The 21,434-nt window shown below is 40.8% G+C and overlaps 1 protein-coding gene and 1 pseudogene across 1 annotated transcript in view; both read left to right on the forward strand.

The window, feature by feature from the left end:
* The window catches only part of BRDT (bromodomain testis associated), a 40,478-nt gene extending 20,919 nt beyond the window's left edge, over positions 1-19,559 (forward strand). Inside the window, exons 12-19 of the mRNA XM_032772988.2 lie at positions 4,335-4,396; positions 6,117-6,309; positions 7,036-7,148; positions 7,521-7,644; positions 12,369-12,433; positions 15,548-15,753; positions 17,067-17,247; positions 19,468-19,559. Of these exons, the coding sequence (XP_032628879.1) occupies positions 4,335-4,396; positions 6,117-6,309; positions 7,036-7,148; positions 7,521-7,644; positions 12,369-12,433; positions 15,548-15,753; positions 17,067-17,247; positions 19,468-19,533 (1,010 nt within the window). The 3' untranslated portion in view covers positions 19,534-19,559. The remainder of the gene's footprint in view (positions 1-4,334; positions 4,397-6,116; positions 6,310-7,035; positions 7,149-7,520; positions 7,645-12,368; positions 12,434-15,547; positions 15,754-17,066; positions 17,248-19,467) is intronic.
* A 988-nt stretch (positions 19,560-20,547) lies between these two features.
* On the forward strand, positions 20,548-20,629 carry LOC116820514 (U4 spliceosomal RNA; annotated as a pseudogene).
* The last annotated feature ends 805 nt before the right edge of the window (positions 20,630-21,434 follow it).

Below are 21,434 nucleotides of genomic sequence, written 5' to 3' on the forward strand. Positions count from 1 at the left end.
ACTGAAACTTTTTTTACAGATAACTTTTTTCTAGAGAAGTTTTTATTTTTAAAGTAGCAAACTGAAATTGGGAATGAAAACTTCTAGTAGTGAAATGTAAGTGTCTGTCTGTACTGGAGTGTGTCATAAACTATATGCTAGGTTACTTAAAGGTATTAAGCTCTTTTTAAAAGCATACTTTCATTTAATTCATATTTGTCTAAAAACTGTTGCCTATATGTTTGTAACATGATTACTATAATAGGATGACTAGAAATATTTTGTTTGTGTGTAGGCCTACAGCCTAGCAGCAAAACCCTTTTTAATTTTGTTTTATTTGATTGATTGAAAGAAAAATAAACTGGTAGGGAAGGATGAGGGCAAGTGTAATACCTAAAACTCTTACCAATGGCTTTTCTAACGATCATACTCAGGGCCGGTGCAACCATTTAGGTGACCTAGGTGGTCGCCTAGGGCGCTAGGATTTGGTGGGGGGGGTGCCATTTTCTTCGGCAGTGACTGGAGCGGCTGGATCTTCAGCCGCCCCAGTCACCACCTGCATTTAGGCGGAGGGAGCTGGGGCAGGGGGTCACAGGGAGGGCCGACTGTAGCAAGTAAGTGGGGGGAGGGGGTGACACGCAGGGGAACTCCCGCCCCAGCTCACCCCTGCCTCGCTGCCTCCCCGAGAATGCCGTGGCTGCTTCACTTCTCTCGCCTCCCAGGCTTGCGGCACCTAAGCTGATTGGTGCCGCAAGCCTGGGAGGCGGAGTGGAGGCAGAGCAGGGGTGAGCTGCCGCAGGTGGGGAGGGGGCCTCAGGGCGGGGGCACGGGGGGAGGGCGCAAGGTGGAAGTTTCGCCTAGAGCACAAAACATCATTGTACCGACCATGATCATACTTCAAACTGATGTTTTCCCAAAAAAAAGTTGGAGTTAATTGAATTTGTTTTTAGTGTTCCGTTCTGAAATGCAATTCACAGTGCAGTCTGGATTGAAAACAATCCCAGATTGCTGAAAGAGTGAGTGTCTTTGAATACTGTATGCATGAGGTGCATATCTGTGTGGGAGGAGAGGAATGAGACTTGTGTTATCCCTTTGAACTTTCTCAACTGTTCAATATAAATGTATATAGTGGGTCTGTTTCATAAAGGAGAGCTCAATATTTAGGCCCTGTTTACACTGGGGAAAATAACACTTTTTTTTCCCCCCAAAAATGTAATCTTTTTCCCAATAATGTGTGTTAGCATCTAGTATAGAAGAGGATTTAATTGGTCATTAACCTAGTTCATTTTTTCCAGAGTGGCCCTTGTCTTAGACTCTCTGTACACTGATTTTGGGGAACAAACTTAAAATTTATTCAAATTGCAGGTAAAGCTGCTATACATGAGATTCTCTGAAGGACTGACACACTCTGTCTTGCATAAAATGCTCACCCTTGCAGTTTACTGAACAATCAATGACTAGGATGACCATATTTCCCTGTGCTGAATATGGTAAAATTACTCATATTCAAGAAAGTTCAACAGCAATCAATCGGAACTATGCAGTATAAATGTTCAAATTAACATCAAGTTGAGTGAGTTCCTGTTAAAAAGAAATACTGCATAGTTGGATTCTTTTTATTTGCTTTCTTATCTTTAAGGATTTAGGGTTCACATGGGGAAAGCGTGCGCACACACACACATGTGCGCGCGCACACATGACGGGGGGTGACTGACTGACCAACCTGGCACTCTGTCTTTCGTGCCTAGCTGGGCCCCTAGACCAGACCCGGCTTATCTAGTGCTGTGCCTTCCCAAGGCAACACGTGGGAGGGGGCACACAGGATCGCATTTCCCCTCCGCCCCGCCCCGCCCCCTGCAGATTTCTGCCAGGGTTCACACCAGAATGTGGCCATCAGCAGCCTTTCAGCACTGTTCAGGAGCGAAGGGATAGGAGCTGCTTCCAGCCAGAGGGGAAAGGAAGGGATGACCTGGCCCATGTCTCTGCAGAGCTCATCCTCCCCCTCTCCTTTCCCACCCCTTCTGTGGCTGGAAGCAGCTTGTCCCTTCCTGCCCCTGTAGTGTTCAAAAGCAGCAATGGCCACTGACAAAACCCAGCTGTCTCCTGTCCCCTGCCCACAGCACAGGCAGGAAGGGGTTAAGCACTACGGATGCGTTGTGCACCAGGGCCCAGGAAACCTGGCTGCAGGAGCTTCAGTGAGCCTGGCCAGGGAGGTGGCTCAGCAGCAGAGTTGCCTAGGGGATGGAGCAGCTCCATGCTCCTTGGGGGGGGGGGGCGGGAACCTGGGTGGGGGTGTGTGAGAAAAGGATGGTAAGCCCCTGCTGGGGGTGGAGGGTGGCACTGCTGTGGAGCCTGCAGGGTCGGGGTGTGAACAGGTTGGAAATTGCTCCCCACCTCCCCAGACCTTAGCTGAGGGGCAGAGAGGCTTCTGTGTGCCAGCACTGTATAGGGCTTTGGCACACACAGAGCTTGGTTCCTATTGGCCAGCACCCCAGGCCAGAGGGTCTTGGGCTTTCCTGGGGTGCTGGCCCAGCTGGAGGCAGTGAGGGAAAGAAGGAGGCTGCCAGTCAGGCTGTTGGTAAGCTGAGCATTCCAACCAGGGGCTAGTTCTCTACCCGGCTTGGGGCGGGGGGGGCGATATGGGGGAGCATCAGGGCTGGAGAAGGTGAAGGGACAAAGCAGGGAGAGGACAGCAAGAGGGGGATCTCATAAAGGCTCATGAGTGGGCAATAGAGGCGACACATAACTGGCTGCTGCCTAGTGCCTGTCCGCATGCACCAGCGGCTGCACATTGCAGCCAGCGCTGGCCAGAAATGGGATAGGGTGAGGCACTGCTGTCTGAGAGCCGGCACGCAGCAGGGGCTGCGCTGATGGACCAGCAGGGGCAGTGGCTGGCCCCGTATGCTGCAGCTTCACCCTGCCACCAGCCTTGTACACCCACCGCCATCATCAGCTGGTGGGAGGGCAGCTGGTGAGCAAGGATCTGGCCAGCAGCAAGACCCACCAGTATTGGTGGGAGGAGACAGAAAATACCGGACGATTTGCCCATTTTAAAGAAAAAGTCAGGACATCTGCAGTAGGGCTTAAGTGCGAGACTGTCCCTTTAAAAACAGGACATCTGGTCACCCTATCAGTGTTAGTTAAAACCAGAACACCAAGCTCAATATTTGAAACTTTCTGGGCTCTTCCAAACTACGTTAATTGCCTGGAAGATGGAAGCATATTCTTTGGTGTAAAGGACTTTTTTTCTCTTGTAGCTGGAATTAATTTTCATGACCGGCACAACATTTCAGCCAGTTTTATATAGGCATCTATGTTCAAAATATAGTTAGTTCATCTTAAGGTGGCGTTGACTCTAACTGGTCTGGGAATGCCACTAAGCTATGATACTTCTGTCTTGCAGTTTAAACTTAAGTTTAGAAATTTTGTTTTATTGAGCCATCTGCGACTACTTCAAATGTCTAATTCATTCACATATACTGAATGACAATCTTTAAGTAAAAATAGAAGTAGTCGAAAAATATACAGAATGTATTTTGAACTCGAAATCATGTTAATTGAAAACTAACATGCAGTCCACTTGTACAGCAAGTTTTCAGCTAGAAATACAGCTGCCTTTCACTTTAAATATTTTGTATGCTGCCATTGATTTAAAATATCCCATTCTGAAAGCCACGTACACTAATTTTAATTGTTAATCACTTTTTGTAATATACCATTTCATCTGAAATAAAAATATGGATGTAGTTAATGGATATTCTAAGGGCATGTCTACACTTTGAGCTGGAGATGTAATTTCTAGCTCAAGGAGACATAAAGGTGCTAGCTGATTGAGCTGGTGCACTAAAAATAGAGCATGCCTGCCCTGAATATGTGCCTATGGTCTTGGATGGGTATGTACTTGAGGCTGCTAGCTGTCTAGGGCTGCTTTAAGTTCTATTGGGGGCTGTTCCAGCCACTGGAGCATGCCAAAATACCATAGCCTCAATCTCTACTTAGGCTGGAAGTTCTGCTTCACACTGAATCCCACCCTTAGTCTGTGGTTTCTTTACACTTGTACAATACAAAAATTTACATTAAAGTGGCAATGGCAGCTAAAGTATAGATCCCATTAGGACCCCATATGTGTGCTTAATTCTGTGCATTGAGTCCCATTGACTTCAATGATGTTACCCACATGCTTAATTTTGTGAACAGGAGTAAGCTCTCTGGGACAGGGATGATTGTTCAGTTCCCACAACAATGGGTCTTGGACCTCTAGGTGCTGTTGCAATACAGATAATGTCTTGATGTATGATTCACATCTGTTGTATGATTTACAACAGTTTCTCACTTCACTTTATTTATGATTACAGAAATAGGCTCAAAATCAAGTGGAACCAGACAGAATGGTGTGACTTCTAAAGAACAAATGGAGGTAAATTCACAGTTCTCTTGTTAGATTGCCTATAACTTTGGATCTAGATTATAAGGTTTGTCATTCACTGTGTAGCGTTTGCTGAAATCACTTAAATAGCTTTGTTCTCTGTTTGATACTAAAATTTTGAACATTTAATTTGATTCTAATTTTGTTTACCTCACTCATAGGGAGGAACAAAGTTTGTTTGCTGCAGAAGTTCAAAGTTATGCATATTGCTGAAACACTCTGGCTAGAGCCCAGGTGCTGGGGTGGGAGCAGCATTTGGGGATCCTCTTCCTTCATTACAGACAAGGAAAAAAAATAGGGGCTGGGGAGAAATATGGAGGCAACATTTAACTAAAAATGGTAAACAAGGCTTATTTTTAAGTGTCTTTAACACAGTCTCACCCTTCACACATTAAAGTGAATCAGGCTAATAAAGCATGATAAGCACACGAAGGTCTCATCTTAGCTATAAGCATACAAATCTTCAAGTAAAATATTTAGTTCAGATATAGTGACAGATGTAGGAAGTATCCAAAACATCACAGCATCATCTGAACAATGAACAAGATTTAAGAGGAACTAGCCTAACATGAAACTAAATACACCTCTCCGCCGATATAATGCCAGCCGATATAACATGAATTCGGATATAACGCGGTAAAGCAGTGCTCTGGGGTGGTGGGGATGCGCACTCCAGTGGATCAAAGAAAGTTCAATATAACACAGTTTCACCTCTAATGCGGTAAGATTTTTTTTGGCTCCCAAGGACAGCGTTATATCGAGGTAGAGGTGTATATAGAACTTTTTAACTTTTTCCACTCCTGTGAATACCTATCTTATATATCAGTGCAACTACTTGCATGTAACCCTCCCATTGCCCATGCTTATCCTTCAGAATGTACTTGGAAAGATCCCAAATGGGAGGTGTGGCGGGGAGGAGAGGTGGCAGCTAGTATTTCAAAGTACTTTTTACAAGAAAACTTCCACATCAATTTACCCACACTGGACTCAATTCCCTTCCCCGCCCCCCACTTTCTGGAAGAGTTTGAGTACTGCTCCTGTGCTTCAAATATACTGCTCCTCCTTTCAGAGCAGAGCACTTAGCCACATAGAGAAATCAGACGGCAAACTTAACTGGCCGCCTTTATTCAGCAGCTACTTATTCACCCTCCATTATAGAGGGATTATGCAAGACCTCTTCTTAGAATGTCTTTCACTCAGGCTCTGATCCTGCAAAGACTTAAGCATATGCTTAACTTTATTCACTGAGTAGCCTTTGCAAGATAGACGCTCAAGTGTCTCCACAGTGAAATCCATGCTACTGATATATCTCGGCCTCTCCCTCGGAAAACTAAGACTTACAGAATGCTACTCCTATGCCAGCAGGCTGGGCCTTAAATTTAATTTGTCTTGATGTCTCTACAACTTTCTATACTTGGTATCTGAGTTAGAATATAGTGTATTTATCAAAGTATCTACCAGACAGCAGGAGTTAATGCCACTTCAGTTTAAATTGTTAGTTTAAATGAGTACATTTTTCTGCTGTCAAACCTACCGAATTCCTAACACATACTGTAGGCACCAGTGACATCAGATATTATTTGTACTGTATTTTTACGTGGAGTAGATCACTTTCAAATGCTCAGGTGGAAAGGTGAAGAGCTATAAAGGGTTAACTTTATCAAATGCATGGTAATTTTTGATATTTAATTGCATTTAAATCTTCCTGCAGCAGGTACCACTGTCTTTACAAAAGACATCCTGCAGTGCTCTTCCTGAAGTGCAGACCTCATTTTCTTTTACTAGTAGCTTGCAAAATCAAAGATCATCAGAAACACAGCCTTCTCATAAAATACTACAGTGGCCTCAGCTTTTGCAACGTAGTCCACTTAAACTACCTGAACAAAGCATGCTATCTCCTTCAGGTAATATCTTTACACTAGAAAATGAAATGGCTATTATTGACATGAGACTGTCATTATAGCAAGAGGAGAAAATTGGTATTTGTCTTGTCTAGAATTCCTGTTTTTGTTTTTTGGAGTTTGCTGGGAGGTGGGATGGGGGAAGTGTTAGGTTAGAGACCCTGCAATAGCTTACATGTGTAGTGTTGAGCACCCTTTGTTCCATGTCATGGAGGTCAAGCAACACTTACCAGAATCCTGGTTGCTGAAATGCAGTCTACCAACACTTCAGATACTGTGGTTTTAGTAGGTGTCATTTTACTACTCTCAAATAGCAAAATAGAAAAGAGTAATGTGACTATAAAAAGTGACTCAAGATAAAAGGACATAATGCTGCATTGGTAAAGCTGGGTTTAAAGGAAAGAATATTAAATCCCTTACCTTTTAAAGCTATCTTGCAAATATTTAATGACAGCCCCCTCCCTCCCCCCGCCCAAAATCTGAAAGTTTTTATCATCCTTCCTCAGCTCTGGTATATAAAACTGAATGAGCTGCTAGCTGATTATCCAGCTGGGAAGCTAACTAAAGATAGATGACTGTCCCAAAAAGTATCTAGCTGGAAAGTACACTTGGCTATTCTGTGTCTTAAAATATTGTTGAGCTAATTTTGAGCATAGGTTACAGATTTGTTGACTCTGTATATTACGGGAAGCTGCACATTTAATTTCCATTTTTTCCCCCTCCACTCAGGTATAATCACAGTTATATCTCCACTGCACTCCACACCAGTACAGCAAAGGCCTCAAAATATTCCAAAGACATGCCAGCCTTTTGTCAGCCAGCCTACTCACATTGCCACAGAGGTGAATTGTCATTATTTATGCTAATTATCTACAAATAGATTTCTCAAGTATCTTCATATAACTAACCTTTTTTTCCCTTTAAAATAAGTAGACCTAGTATCGCAACACTTCAGGCTTGTATTCCTACAACACTGGAGCAAAGTCTTCTGTTTTCCTGGAAATGCTGGTTGAGCTTGATTAGCATTTTAGCCGTTTCATATGGGTCTAATCTAATTCCCATCATCAAATAGTGACTTAATTGCCTTTAATAGGAGTTGGATTGTGCTTTCTATGCCAAGATATGAAAGGAAAAGCTTTGCAGCTGAAGGAATCACTAGCACAGATTAACTGATCAGAGTATGTTTTGAAGACTCTTTCTTCTCTCTCCCCTAGGCATCCAGTTCATCTTCCCAGGATATTCCAATGAGTGATGGCAAAGAATCTGGAAAATTAAATATTCTTGAAAACAATGTTTCTGGGGGAGTTGCTGGCTCAAAATCCATAAATCAAGAACAAAGTATGTATGGTCTTATTAGAAATGTAACTGAGATCAGGAGCATACACTTGAAATAAATGTATATGTGAACTTTCACATTATGTTGGTCAAAATAAAGTAATACTAACTGTAATATTTGTTCACTAATTAATATCTAAATAGTACTGCATGCAAACAGTACTGTGACTGTTTTTCCTGATCCACTTTGTTGTTTGGTTCACTTAACAATTTACATAAAGCTAAGTAAAAATGGATGTCCAGTCCTCATTCTGGTTGTATCTGTTACCAAGACTATATAAAGCCAATGACCTTAAATTTGAAAAGGCTTACCTTTCCCTGCAGTTCAGTAGCGGAGACAAATAGCTTAATTCAGAAAGCTTGGACTAGTTAGATAAAAATTCATTCCAGTGATGCCCTGTTACATAATAGTAATCCTTTTTGCTGAACTTTAAAAGGATTCTCTACTGACACTCTCTGGAGTGTCTCCAGGTGGCTTATTCTTTATTATCTGGCTTTTGCGGATAGCAGAGATGTGTCAAAATAAACAAATGCCCAAGAATTTTCCCTACTGTAGAAACAAATTGATAAAATACTGCTTCAGTCTTGCATCACTATTGAAAGAGCAGGGGCTACAGGTATCAGTGCATCCACTGCAGCATTTCATTCCCTTCTAAAGTTCTGCAATGCAGTCATGAGTAGGGAATTCTGCTGAAAAAGATGATCTGATGGTTTCATATTTCCTGGGCAATATATTAAAAGTAGCCCATAAACCACTGAGCAATTAGTACAGTAGGGTTGAAGGAGGATTCTGGTAAAGGGTCTGGGAATAACCTGTCTCTAGAACATAAAGTTTTTACTCACTTCAGACTTTCAAATAGGTATTGAGCTGGAGATCCTGCATGTCTGCAGGGGATAGCTTAACAGTTCTCAAACTGAGTCCCCACTGCAATAGTAGCTTGAGCTTCAGCACCCCTTGAGCTCCAACCCACCTCCTTTGATGAGCTAGCTACTTCAAACTCAAAGCCCTAGTTACCCTAGGCTAGAAATTTTTGTGTGAACAAGAGCTGAATTAGCTTGAGTTGTGCTCCAAACTAACAATGCAGTGAAGACACACTCCTCCTCCTCCTGTCCCCATTAATTTGACCATAAATAAAACAAATTTCAAACAAAACTTTGTGGAAATGGAAAAGCATACTTATTTCCAAACAATTAGCAGTGAAGATTGTCAATGAATAGTGTTAGAAATTTAGGGTTAACTAACGAACTTAATTATACCAAAACAATGCTTTCCCACTGCAGTCTTAACCCTGCCCTTCTGTACTGCAACACTTACTTAGTACCAATAATGTACTTTATGTATGCTAAAAAGCACCTAACACTTTACAGTACCTGGTATCAGTTTTACATGAATTATAATTCAGTGCACAATCCTCAATGACAACGTATGAATGCCTTTTTGCTTTTGAATTATTACCCACATACTGTTCAACTGTAAACTTCAAGGCAAGGCCCTTGCTTTAATGTGTTTCAAAATGACAGGTACACCTTGTAGCAATCTATATAAATATTAGTGGAAAACACTGGTCTGTCTTTCTCTTCTTCCATTCCTGTTCCCATCTTTTCTTTGTCTGAATGGTTTGCTCTTCCTTTTTCTTTTCAACCTTTTCCTTCCTCATTGCCCATCTTCCCCATATCCCTACTTCTCTATCCCTCTTAGTTCTGTCCTCTTCAAGCTTTTCCTTCAATCCTTCTCTACCTTTTCACCTACCACTCCTAAAGTTCTCACTTGGCAAGTGGAGGGGGCTGTGGGATGGTTCCTCTCCTCCTCACTGTCGAGATCACCAGAGTTGGGATGCTCTATTCCTGGCCCTAACAAAGGGGCAATAAAGCTTGAGTTCTCGTACATAAGAAGGCTGCTGCAGGAAGAATCTCAAGATTGAGAGGGTAAGAGAAGGGTTTTGCCCAGGGGTGTATTATGAGTTGCTTAGTTTTTTGAGCCACAGGGGTGCGAGCACTAATTTGCTTGTGTGTTTTTTTTGTTTGTTTGTTTGTTTTTTGGTGTGTGTGTGTGTGTGTGTGTGTGTGTGTTTTTGTAGTTTTTAAAAAAAATAAATGAGAGCTCTGCTCAATGCTCATTCATCAACACCAGACTTGCTGTTGCAGGAGTAACCAGCATAGGAGCTATTTCCCAGTCACCCAACCTGAGCTTCCTACTAAGATTATTACATTTATTTTCCATTATTAAAACTCTGGGGGGAAATGTTTGTTTTCCTTGAATAATAAAAACAACTTAGACTTTGCTCCACAAGCTTGTGTGCTGCTTAATCCTCAGATGAAAGATGCTATATAAGTGTTAAGAACTACTATGTGCATCTTTACTGACATAATTTGACCTAAAACTTGCTTTAAAAAATCGTATGCTTGTCTGAAGCACTTGTCAAGAGATCTTGCAGAAAAGCAAATCTAATTAGACATTCTTCTATGGTCATCTGTTTCCTAGACATAGTCAAGATAGCTTTCCTGAGCTCCAGGACTCAGTATTAGCACCACCCTTGTTCTTGCCAACTTGACTGTCCTGTATTAAGTCCTGGTGGAGCAGCCTCACTACAGAAGCACCCCATGTCACTGTGAGCTCAAAGTACTGGCTCCTCAATGCACTCACAGCCTGGGACTCATGAATCTCATTAGTAATGAGATTCAGCACCTCTGCTGTCAAGGCCAAGGCAGGAAATGCCAGGTGGGAGCCAGCACCTCAATTTGCAGTCCCTGACCGCAGGCAGGCAGCTTTGTTGCAAGGCCTTTCACCATCTTGCATTCATGCTCTTGAAGTGGAGATGAAGAGCGATTCTTGGTACTTAATAAGGTCACTACTAGGTTTCTGAAGGACTGCCATGAAGCCCTCTGTGTCTGCTTTGAGGAAAATCCTCCCCTGACCAAGAGTAAATGCTCCTTGTGCATGAAGTGCTGGTCTTCACAGCAGAGCCTCTTTTGCTGAAGATTATGCTCCAGGCTTCCCATCACCTTGACAATTCCAGATGTTTGTGTGGGGCAAGGTGAAGAGCAGGGTGATGAAGGACATAATTGGCTTTGAAGTGAACCTCCAGTTCCCCTGAATCTAAGTAAATCTCCATGCTGGAGAAGCATGAAGAAGATAGTGACCTTTCTCCAGGTCTCATAGAAGCTGTCCAGACAAGTTTGAGTTCAGACTGGTCCAGAAATTTACAAGGGGCTCAGACCCCCATCGATACGGCTGCCTTGACTTGGTATCCTATTTTATTTGGCTAGCCAAAACTCTTCCTCATTTTAAGTTTAGTATGCTCATTTTCTGACTTTAATAATAATAAAAAAAAGACTACTTGGGATGTTTTGTTTCATGTAAAGATTGCTTTTGGAAAATCGCATTTGGAGACCACAGTTTAAATTTTCACCAAAGACACTTCAATGTCTTAATGTTTTCTACATGTTTGTGAGCTCAGGAGGCTTATGTAACTGCTTACATAATATTTTATCCTGTGGCTATCAAATCTGTTAAACATTTGGTAAGAATAATTCTACACAGAATTACTGAAACCTAGTTTAGTTACCTGGAGTAGATGATGGTGTGTTTTATCACAAAAAAGGGCAAGAGTATTAAACCTATGTTTTGTTCTATATCAAGGTCTAAAGCAGTTCCTTTGTGAAAAACAAAGGTTTAGCTTCCATCCCCAAAGCACTTAACAATCTAGATATAGAAATCCCTTCTGAGCACTAAAAAGCAGTGACATCCGGGGTAAAAGCAGCATAACGCTTCTGTTACTGTGTAGTAATTCTGCCTATCGATTCAGTATGTTTTTTGTCTGAAATAATGGAAGACTTAGTCATCTGCAATTCCACATACTTGTCAAGGTATTTCTAATATTACTCTTAAGTGCACAATTCAAAAAAAATGTTTTTTGGCAAAAACACTTGATATTTTGAGGTTTTCCTTTTGCAGTACATATAGTAGAGAGGAAATTTCATTTATATATGTTCAAATGAATGCTACTGAAATGGAATTTATAGTTTGCCTTTCAGATTGCCTTTCAAAATTAATTATCTATCAGTGTAACAAATAAGATAATTACTCAGAGCACATACCTTTTATTTCTTAAACATTCTGTACCCTGGAGCTACTGGAAGTGGAAATGGGTTTACATGACTAGAAGATCTTACTGGCTGACCTACTTGTTTAAAAAGGTGGAAACTGGCAGGAGAAATGCTTTTATGCAGAATGTGAGGTTACTAAGTAACTGACTCCTCCCTCTCTAGAGGAGGCTGGGAACATCACAGAAGGGATAGAGTCAATCTCTGTTGGAGGAGGAGGGGAAAGAAGATGAGTAATGTACAAGTTTGTTTTTTTTTCCCTCCCAGTCTAGTAACTAGAAATAGAAAGCACTGCAGTTTCTAAGAAGGCTTTTTGTCCTGCCTACATTAACTTTCTACAGGGAAAGTAGGGGTTCTAGAGAGAGCCTTCACAAAATGAAAGGTGGAACAAAACCTACAAACCGTATTCAAACACTTTAACTTCTAACTCAGGAAAGTGAAAGCACTTTAGGCATCTTTTTCTGCCTTAGTTGGGACTGATGAATTCAGGAGCTCCTCTGCCACAACAATAAAAGCAGAGACCAACTTGTAAAGGACTTTTTCAGTGCGCTTCCATTCCAGAAATAGAAACATCTTCCAGATGATCAACACATGACTCAAAGCTCATTCTGTTGTTCCAACAGGTCATTCTGAGAGCACTGATGATAAAAACACACTAGATCCTACACTTCAAATTCTTCCTAAAAAGGTAGGAATATTTGTCTTTTTTTTGGATGTCCCTCTTAATACTCAAGGAAAAATTTTGCATATCTTATTTGAAGATCTTTAAAGTTTATTATAAAGCAGTAGCATCTTATCTAGGGGTCTTCTCAAGTGACTTCTTTGGCTTATGTGTTCATTGTCTCTCAGACCTTGGGAGCTATTGAAATCCATCTTCCAAAGACTCAAGCACATGTTTCTATTCCATGTCCTATTTTTTTCTATTGGTTTATTCTGTTTTATGTCATGTTCTACTGTGACCAGATGCTTAACACAATTAATATTCACAACAAAGTGGAAGGATCTTAGGCCAGAATAGGGAAAGAACATGTTTAGATAAGGTAGATGTATTCAAGTCAGCAGGGTCTGATGAAATTCACCCTAGAGTACTTAAGGAACTGCAATAGTTCGGAGACTGCTTTGGCTAATTATCTGAGAACTCATGGAGGACAGGGAAGGTCCCAGAGAACTGAAGAAGGATAAACCGTACCTAATTTTGAACAGGAGGATCTGGGGAATTATACACCCATCATCCTAATTGAAATATCAAGTAAGATACTGCAACAAACAATTTATTTTAAACCTAGAGCATAACTGGGTGATGAGGAACTATTAACAGAGATTTGTCAAGAAAAAATCATGTCAAATCCATCTAATTTCCTTCTTTGACAGGGTAACTGGCTTAGTGGGGTGTGTGCGTGGGTGGGGGGGGAAAGCAGCAGACATCTATCTGGACTCTAGTAAGACTGTTAACACAGTCCCACCTGATGTTCTCATAAGCAATCTAAAGAAATATAGTCTAGATGAAATTACTAAAAGTGGGTGCACAACTGGTTGAAAGACTGTACTCAGAGTAGTTCGCAATGGACTGCTATGAAAATGGGAGCACGTACAAGTGGTGATCTATCATGGATCAGAAAGTGGTAAATATTTTTATTAATGACTTGGACAATAGAAACAAGTGTGCTCTATAATATTGGCATTGGTGAGGCCTCAGCTGGAGTACTTTGACCACTGTTGGGCCCCACGCTTTAAGAAAGATGTGGACAAATTGGGAGGGAGGGAAGAGACAGACACACCAGAGGATGGCAACAAAAATAAGTTTAGGAAACGTGAACTATGAAGAAAAATTAAAAGAATTGGACATGTAGAGAAGAGAAAGTTGGGGGGGACACGTAAGTCTTCATATACATTAAGAGTTCGGTGACCAATTTATTCTCCATATCCACTACGGGTAGGCGAAATAGTAATCAGCTTAGGTTACACCGAGGGAGACTTAAGTTAGAAATTAGGAAATAACTATAAGGGATAGTTAAACGCTTGAACCCGTTACCTAGGGAGGTTATGGAATCACAGTGACTGGAGATTTCTAAGACGGCTTAGACAAATATCCTTCAAGGATGGTCTAGGTATACTTAACCCTGCCTCAATATGGGGGTGGGAGGTGGACTAGATGACCTCTTGAGGGCCTCTCCAGCCCTATATTTCTAGGATTTCACATCATAAAAAAATTAACATATCAAAACAAAGGACTCAGAATTCAAAACTTGTGCACCTGTACTATGTTAACTAATGTGGTTTGACTCTTTTCAGGGTGTGGGGTTTTTTAATACTCGCATACATCTCCTCCACATTACACAATACTAGGTCATAGCAATACTTGAGAAAATGCCTCTAATAGTGCTGGAGTTCAAACTTTCATGTGGGACTAGGAAAGAATTTTTCATACCTCTACACCACAAAAAAAAGTTAAATAACTGATGATCCCACTACTATGCATGGGACCTGCTTGAGGATTTGGGGAGGAGTTAGTAAGAAAGTTATTTTCAGTATTCCTGAACTGCACTGGCTTATTTTTAGAAAATGGCAGGGAAAGGGGATCTTCCAGTTCCTGCCAACTTGCTGCTGCAGGAAAAGTTGATACTCAATAATATTTTCAGAAGTGCCAGTTTTAGTTGTACCCATAAGCTGTGGGCCTTGTGGTCCCTAGACCCTGAAGAGGTATGTTTAACCCTGGTAAATGTTTCTAGAATTCCTGTCAACACACTCAGCTCTTAAGTATTAACATAGGGCTTGTCTATGCTACCACTTATGTTGATGTAACTTGCGTCGCTCAGGGGTGAGAAAAAGCCACCCCCGAGCGACATAAGTTGCAGCTACTTAGTGAGGTGTAGACACCGCTTTGTTGGCAGGAGATGTTCTCCCACTGACATGACTTCCACCTATCGTTGGGGTAGAGTAATTATGTCAATGGGATAGTGCTCTCTTGTCAGAATAGCGCGTCTTTACCAGACACACTACAGCAGCACAGCTGCATCAGTGCAGCTGTGCTGATGTAGCGTGGTAGTGTAGAGTCTGTAGACTAATCCTTAATAAATTTCCATTGTTTCACCAGCTTGTTTTCTTCAACTATTAATATTTGGATTCAGATCCCAAGGTAGACATGTAATCAGTCAAACAAAATAAGATTTTCATAAAAAGTCTCTAAAAGTACTGTTTGTTAACCTAATATTGTGCATAGACTTTACAAAGGAAATCCCCCTACAGAGAACTAGGATACCCCTCTCAGATCTACGTGCATCCAACCATTCCCCCTCTTTTTTTTTTTTTTTTTTTTTTTTCATATATATATATTTTAACTGTAGGCCTGATAGGAGCTTTCATAGAACTGAGATGGGAGTTATGCGGGAGGAAAATATTGCCAATGCACAGAGAGAGAGAGTGAGCATGAAGCAGTCCTGAATGCATCTCATTCTGGGTCTAGAAAATCTGGTGCATATGCCCTAATAGGGGAGGATCTGGGAAAGATATTTAACAGATATGTCTATTGCTGGTAATCCATTTTTCTACAGAGTGGCATTATTTGAGAAAGCACACTTAGAATATATGCAACAAAATTTGTTGAAAGCTTATATCTAATAAAACGTTCCTATTTGAAAACTGCACTGAAAAGTTGATATGTTTTGCATCTTATGAGTGAAAGTATGTCCAGTGAAAACCAAGTGTTTTGTGAGTATAGTAAGGACTAAGTGATTTTGTTTACAAAAAATGCAGATTAATATCGCAAACTATTATGTGAATTACAGTCACTTCTAAATTTCAGGACATCAGAATTAAGAATGCAGACTCCTGGATAAATTTATGTAAAAAGATGGCACTTCCAGTTCCCATAAAGGCATCTCCGGAGAACTTCAAACAGTTCAGGAAAGCAGCACTAGAAAAGGAAGAAACTGAGCGAGCACAAGAGTTAAAGAGACAACTGGAACAAGCCAAGAGGAAAGGGAAAAACCCCTCTCAAGAAAAAGAGAGGTTTGTAATTCCTTATGACTGAGTGGAAAAATGACCCAATTTCGCATGTCCACTTTGTATCAAGTGCCTGTCAACTAGATTCTTGGATGGCTGTGTGGAATTGTTAGTTTCTATTTTAAAAAAATACTTAAACCAGTAAGGAATCAGTTTATTCATAAAGTACCACATGACTCCTTTGAAATATGCTGTGTTGGTTTGTCTATGAAAGTGTGACTCACCAGTCTGTTTGTTTGTTAAGCTGATAATACAATTATTTAAGGATGTGTAATGAGCATCTGCACCAGTAGCCATAAGAGAATCAGTCATAAGCAATTTAGGACTCATCTACATTGGGAGATATTCTGGAATAGCTATTTCTGAGTAGCTCTGTGTGGATGTGTTCTTATTCTGGAATAAGAGGATCCATATATGGAGTTAATCAAGACTAGCTAATCTGCTTTAAATTCAAGATAATTGCATTTTTGCACCTACACTGCTGTAACAGAACCACCTGTGGCAGAGCTGTAACAAAATTCTGTTCCTAAAACGTGTAGGGATAGGCCCTGCATCTCCACTGAATCTGCACCAGTGTGTTGTATCCATCTTAACATGCAGCCAGTGCACTGCCAAATCTAGACACCTGTCAGAGCTGACAGTGCTGTTGGCAAGCCTCCGTAATTCATGGGCTGACAGCCCCTCTCCATTGTCTGCCATCCCCCTCAAAAACGCCTCTTTCCAGCTCTGCAAGTCCTCCAACGATAAGCCACTCACTGGATGAGACTGTTCTCTGCCCCATGCCATGCCCCTCACTTTCAACAGAAGAGAGGCATCAGTCGAATAAGTCATTGGGGTGGCTTGCCCTATTTTAGGCAGCAGGGGTCACTCAATAGAGGTTTTTTTCTATCCGATTGGCCAGTCAAAGAGAAACAAGGTAGAAGCCATGAGTCCAGACTGGCTTCTGACATTTCCCCTACCTGACTCACAGGTAAGAAAATCCCCATTTTATATTCTTTGTACACAGAAACTTAGTTCATCTAAAAGAAATTTACAATCCCCATATAGATTTGTGGTGAGGAGTGTCAGTGGTGCTTATTCCATTGCTTCCCATTTAAAAACAAAAATATTGCCACATAAGTTTCTCCCTAAATACAAGCATTTTATATAATTAATGAACATGTGCAATACATATTGTTGGACCATATTTAAAGTATTGTGTACCAGGTAAGTGCTGATTAAGCTACTAACAGATGCTTTTGTTCAGTTGACATGTGTTAAGGCTACAGAAGTAATGCTGAGGAAACACAAGAATCAGACATTTTATTTTACTTTTTAAGGGCCCATGAAGGAGCAGAACTGGAACCCACTGGAATGAAAGCCAATGAAGAGCCACAAAAAGAGAGGCCAAACAGCGAACAGCAACAACCACCTGAGGTTCAACAAAATATCCAGAAAGGTCTTGTCAAAGACCGTAACCTGGCTAGAAAAATGGAGCAAGAGCGCAGGCGGAGAGAAGCTGTAAGTCATGGAACTTTTTTCACCTATTAACTTTTGCTTTACTTACAAAATAGCACAAAATAAGGCGGACTAGATCCGTAGCTGGCGCAAATCGTAGATTCACTTGAAGACAATGGAATTATGCTGATTTAAAATAGCTGAGGATCTGTCCCAGTAAGTAAAGTTTGAGGCTTAAGATTCTGTGCTACACCTCCAGGAAGCACAACACAGAAATACAGAGTAATGGGAAAAGGGAGGTGTGAGGATCAATGGTGGCTTAAGTCACTTTTGTGCCGTTCCAATTTTGGGCTGCTCCAGGGGCTGGTGGTATAGGTTACTCTGCTGCCCACAGCAGCATGAAATCCTCATATTGTGTGCTGTGGGGATTCTCTTCCAGCCCCTAGCTTGCCTACTTATCCCCAGGATTAATGAAAGGGGCCAGTGTGGGTAATGCAAGGTGGGAAATTCTTCCCTAGCTTGTTAAGGGGCTTTTATGGTTTCATACAGGGCCCACTGCAAGTGGATGAATCTCTACCTAGTGTTCTTTTGCATCCTAAAGTAAACTGTAGTTGATCCAATAACTCAAATTCCTTTTACCTCTGGGATATTCTTAAGGGAAAACTTTTAAGAGTAAATTATTATGGAACAATAAATGTGATTGATTAGGATATTTTGTCAGTGCTAAATTGGCACCTCTGTCATTCTCATTTAGAACTTTGGCCTTTGCTGGGTACAGAGGCTGAAAGACTCTTTCCCCTTGAAAAGGTCACTCAGAATACACTGAGTCACCCTGGAAGCCATGTAGGGAAGCTTATGCTGCTACTGCCCATGCAAAGTTCCTGTTCCAAAGAACAGGAGTTATCAACTCTAGCTGGCACTCTTCACAAGCACTACATTAATTTACAATTTAAGTAATCTGTTGCCAAGTTTCTTTCAAAACTGGAGCATGCATCTTCCTTATGATGTAAGTCTGATTGTCAGGATATATTACTCCAGTCTTTAACCCAATGATTTGGAAAAGTCTCTCCCATGTAAGAAATGTAGCTTGGCTAAACCATAGCTGACTCCTCAATCTGCAAAATGCTTTTGTCTAAACTTGGCATTTCATTGATATTTCAGTGAAGTTTTGGGTAAATTGGTGTAACCTCATCTTTTTTAGAAAGTGTAAATGTCACTACAATCACCTGTCTTTTAGAGCCTGCTCCAAAGCCCACTGAAGTTGATGGAAAGACCCCCATTCACTACAATGGATTTTGGATCAGACTCTTGGCATCTGCAACTCTAGCCTCTCCAGAGTTTCCAGATTAGCCTATTGTGGAATAGCTATTCCACCATACATGTTCCAGAATAGTTTTCTGGATAGACACTCTAATTCTGGAATAAAAGTGTCCTTTTCCAGTTCAGGTTAACCCAAAAGGAATTAGTGTGTCCACAGGGTAAACTACTCTGGAATAGGTATTGCACTTTAAATTCACACCCTACCTTAATCTGAAACTTTCAAATGTTGACAGCCGTCAGACTCTTCAAGGACATACACACGCACAAAAAGCAGACATAGTAACATCAATGATTGTGCAGCAGAATAATCCTACAAAAACAAAACATTCTGTGTGTGTGTGTGTCCTACAGTGCTCATCAGATCAGAACATTAAGAGACAGCAAAATTTAAGGTTACAAGAATTCTGGTCTCTGAATATCTCAGAGCAGAAGTCTTGTAAATTGTCTGTGTGTGCTTAGTATCTCTGTTTTGAACTTAATGTTGGTATTACAGATCAAATTTAAAACAAGAGAAATTCCCTCTAGCCCTATTAGAGTAGGTAAATAAACATCTTTCTCTCCCATCACCATTGGTTTCAGAAATGTCTTTCTAATCAGAAGTGTTTGCCTTTTCAATTGACTTCCAACTATCAAATTCTTTAAAAGTCTTGCACCTGATACCATGAAGTGATTGATGTCACAGCCACAGGCTGACTTTTTTTTTTTAAATGTTTTAAATACATACTGAAAGTCCACCTGCAATGATGAGAAAAGGAAGTGGACATGTTACTTTAATTTTTTTTTAATTCCTTTTAATTGAGTTTGGATAATGTCTAGTGCTATCATTGTGGATGCCACTATAAACAAGCAATAGGTGTGCTGTCACTTTAGTAGTTTTAGAAGAGATTTTTCTCACTCATTATGGTATTCCTTTTGTCTGTGATAACTCTCTATTATGAAACCTGTTGTTTCACTTTCCTGTAGATGACTGGTACCATTGACATGAACCTGCAGAGTGATATAATGGCAACTTTTGAAGAAAATCTTTAGTGGAATTTTGGACACTGGAAAAAGTTGCAACCTGGCCACAGTCCTTGAGTGACACTGTACCCAATGGAATGATACAAGTGGCTAAATATGTGTGCTATTCATGTATCTCAACAGTATATTATTTAGACCACTTTGAAGAGCTGTAAACTGCTGTCGTGTGTGTGTTTAATTTGCATAGCACTGTTATATTAAAAGTATGCATTGACATAAAAGATCACAGGGTATTTTTGTTGCTTGCATTTATAATCTGTCAAATCTACTTGTTGCTAGCTAGTTGAGCATGGTCCTGTTTGATTGCATATACATGTTACTTCTTAAAATACATTGTAGAGTTTTTTTGGAATATCTGTATCTCCCTGTTTTTGAATTTAGAACTTTTAAAAGCAACTATCTTTCACAACCATTCCAGAAGCTTTTTAAAAATATATTGCCCATAGCTGATTTTCTTATTTTCACTGGTTGTTTCTGGTTATACACTGCATTTACATGTGGTGTTTAATACTTCGGACAAGTTATCCAAACCATAATAACTTTGTCTCTTCAGAAGCATTTTATTTTGATTAAACAGTGGAGATATCACTTTTTAATTAACACACAAATGTGTTTAATAAAAAACTGGACTTCCGCAAAGACCTTGTAATAGTGACCATCTATATTATCTGTGGAAATAATTTGTATTTAAAGAACTACATTTGTGGAACTTTTGCATTTTCTGTACTTGACCTACACTTTCATTTGCCAAATTCTCTTCACTTAACCTGCCTTTACTTGGTTAAAAATGTTTACTATAAAATACAGGAACAAAAAAGTTGAGATTCCTTGAAAAGCAGGCAAGCTGGAGTACTTACCTAATTATTCATATTTTGTTCCCAAAGAAATTCATTAGAACTAAAATGCTCCTAGTTCTGGGTAACATTTAAAGATCAATCTGTCTCTTAAACTTTAAAAATTTTTGGTTTTTTTTACATGCCTAGTATGTAGCAGCCTCAATCAGGATCAGAATACGATTGTACTAACTTTGCGCAGTGGCAGTATCATAACCAATGAAGTTAATCTGAGGTGTGATTATTGCTAGTTGAAAACTTTTAATATGACTGGAAGAAGAGGGGAAAACGACTTGCCAAAAAGTATATAAAAGGTTGCAAAATCCCCATTACACTTTAGAACTTCCTCCCTTCCAGCTGTCTGCTTCTGCCTCCTAACAGCCACTAACCTCTATCTTCCTCTGCTCTAGCAAATTACACTTCCAGGAAGGGAGCTGATATGTACTCAACCATTATAGATCTACTGTCTAACTGTCCCTAACACAGAAGCGACTCTTTCAGACTTCAGGTTTAATACCCCATTCAGATGACTTAAGAGCAGCTCACTTCTCTTACAGCCATTGTTTGTTAAGCTGCAACCTTGAGCCTACATCCCCTCCCCCATCAGTTTATGGATCATATTTTCATTGAGTAGGAGTTGGGCATTTAATATTATAATAAAAACTTAAATTTAGTATAGGTAAGAATTTAAAACCCAGTGTACACTGATGCAGTGACCTGTGCGTCTGTGTACTCCTGTTCAACACAGGGTTTTGCACCCAGAGCGGAAAGCCAAGGGCGAGGAAGGATAGGGCTGTGGTTAAGACACTGCCGGGGAGGGAGACTAGAGTAGACTTAATTTCCAGCTCTCCCATTGACTTTCTAAGGGACTTAGCTAAGGTCACTTAATGTCGCAGCTGAGCACGAGGACATTTTTCCTAGCTCAAAAGGGGGGGTGCTGGTGAGACACTCAGAGCAGGTGACGAGTGAGCTCTCCTGGGCTGGATGAGTCCCCCAAGTCCAGCCTGGACGCTGGGGTCTCGGGGCCGAGTTGTCCCCTGGTTCTGGGTGTAGAAGATCCTCGACTTCGCCGGGCGT

Source organism: Chelonoidis abingdonii, chromosome 7 (assembly GCF_003597395.2).
Source record: "Chelonoidis abingdonii isolate Lonesome George chromosome 7, CheloAbing_2.0, whole genome shotgun sequence".
Taxonomy (NCBI): Eukaryota; Metazoa; Chordata; order Testudines; family Testudinidae; genus Chelonoidis; species Chelonoidis abingdonii.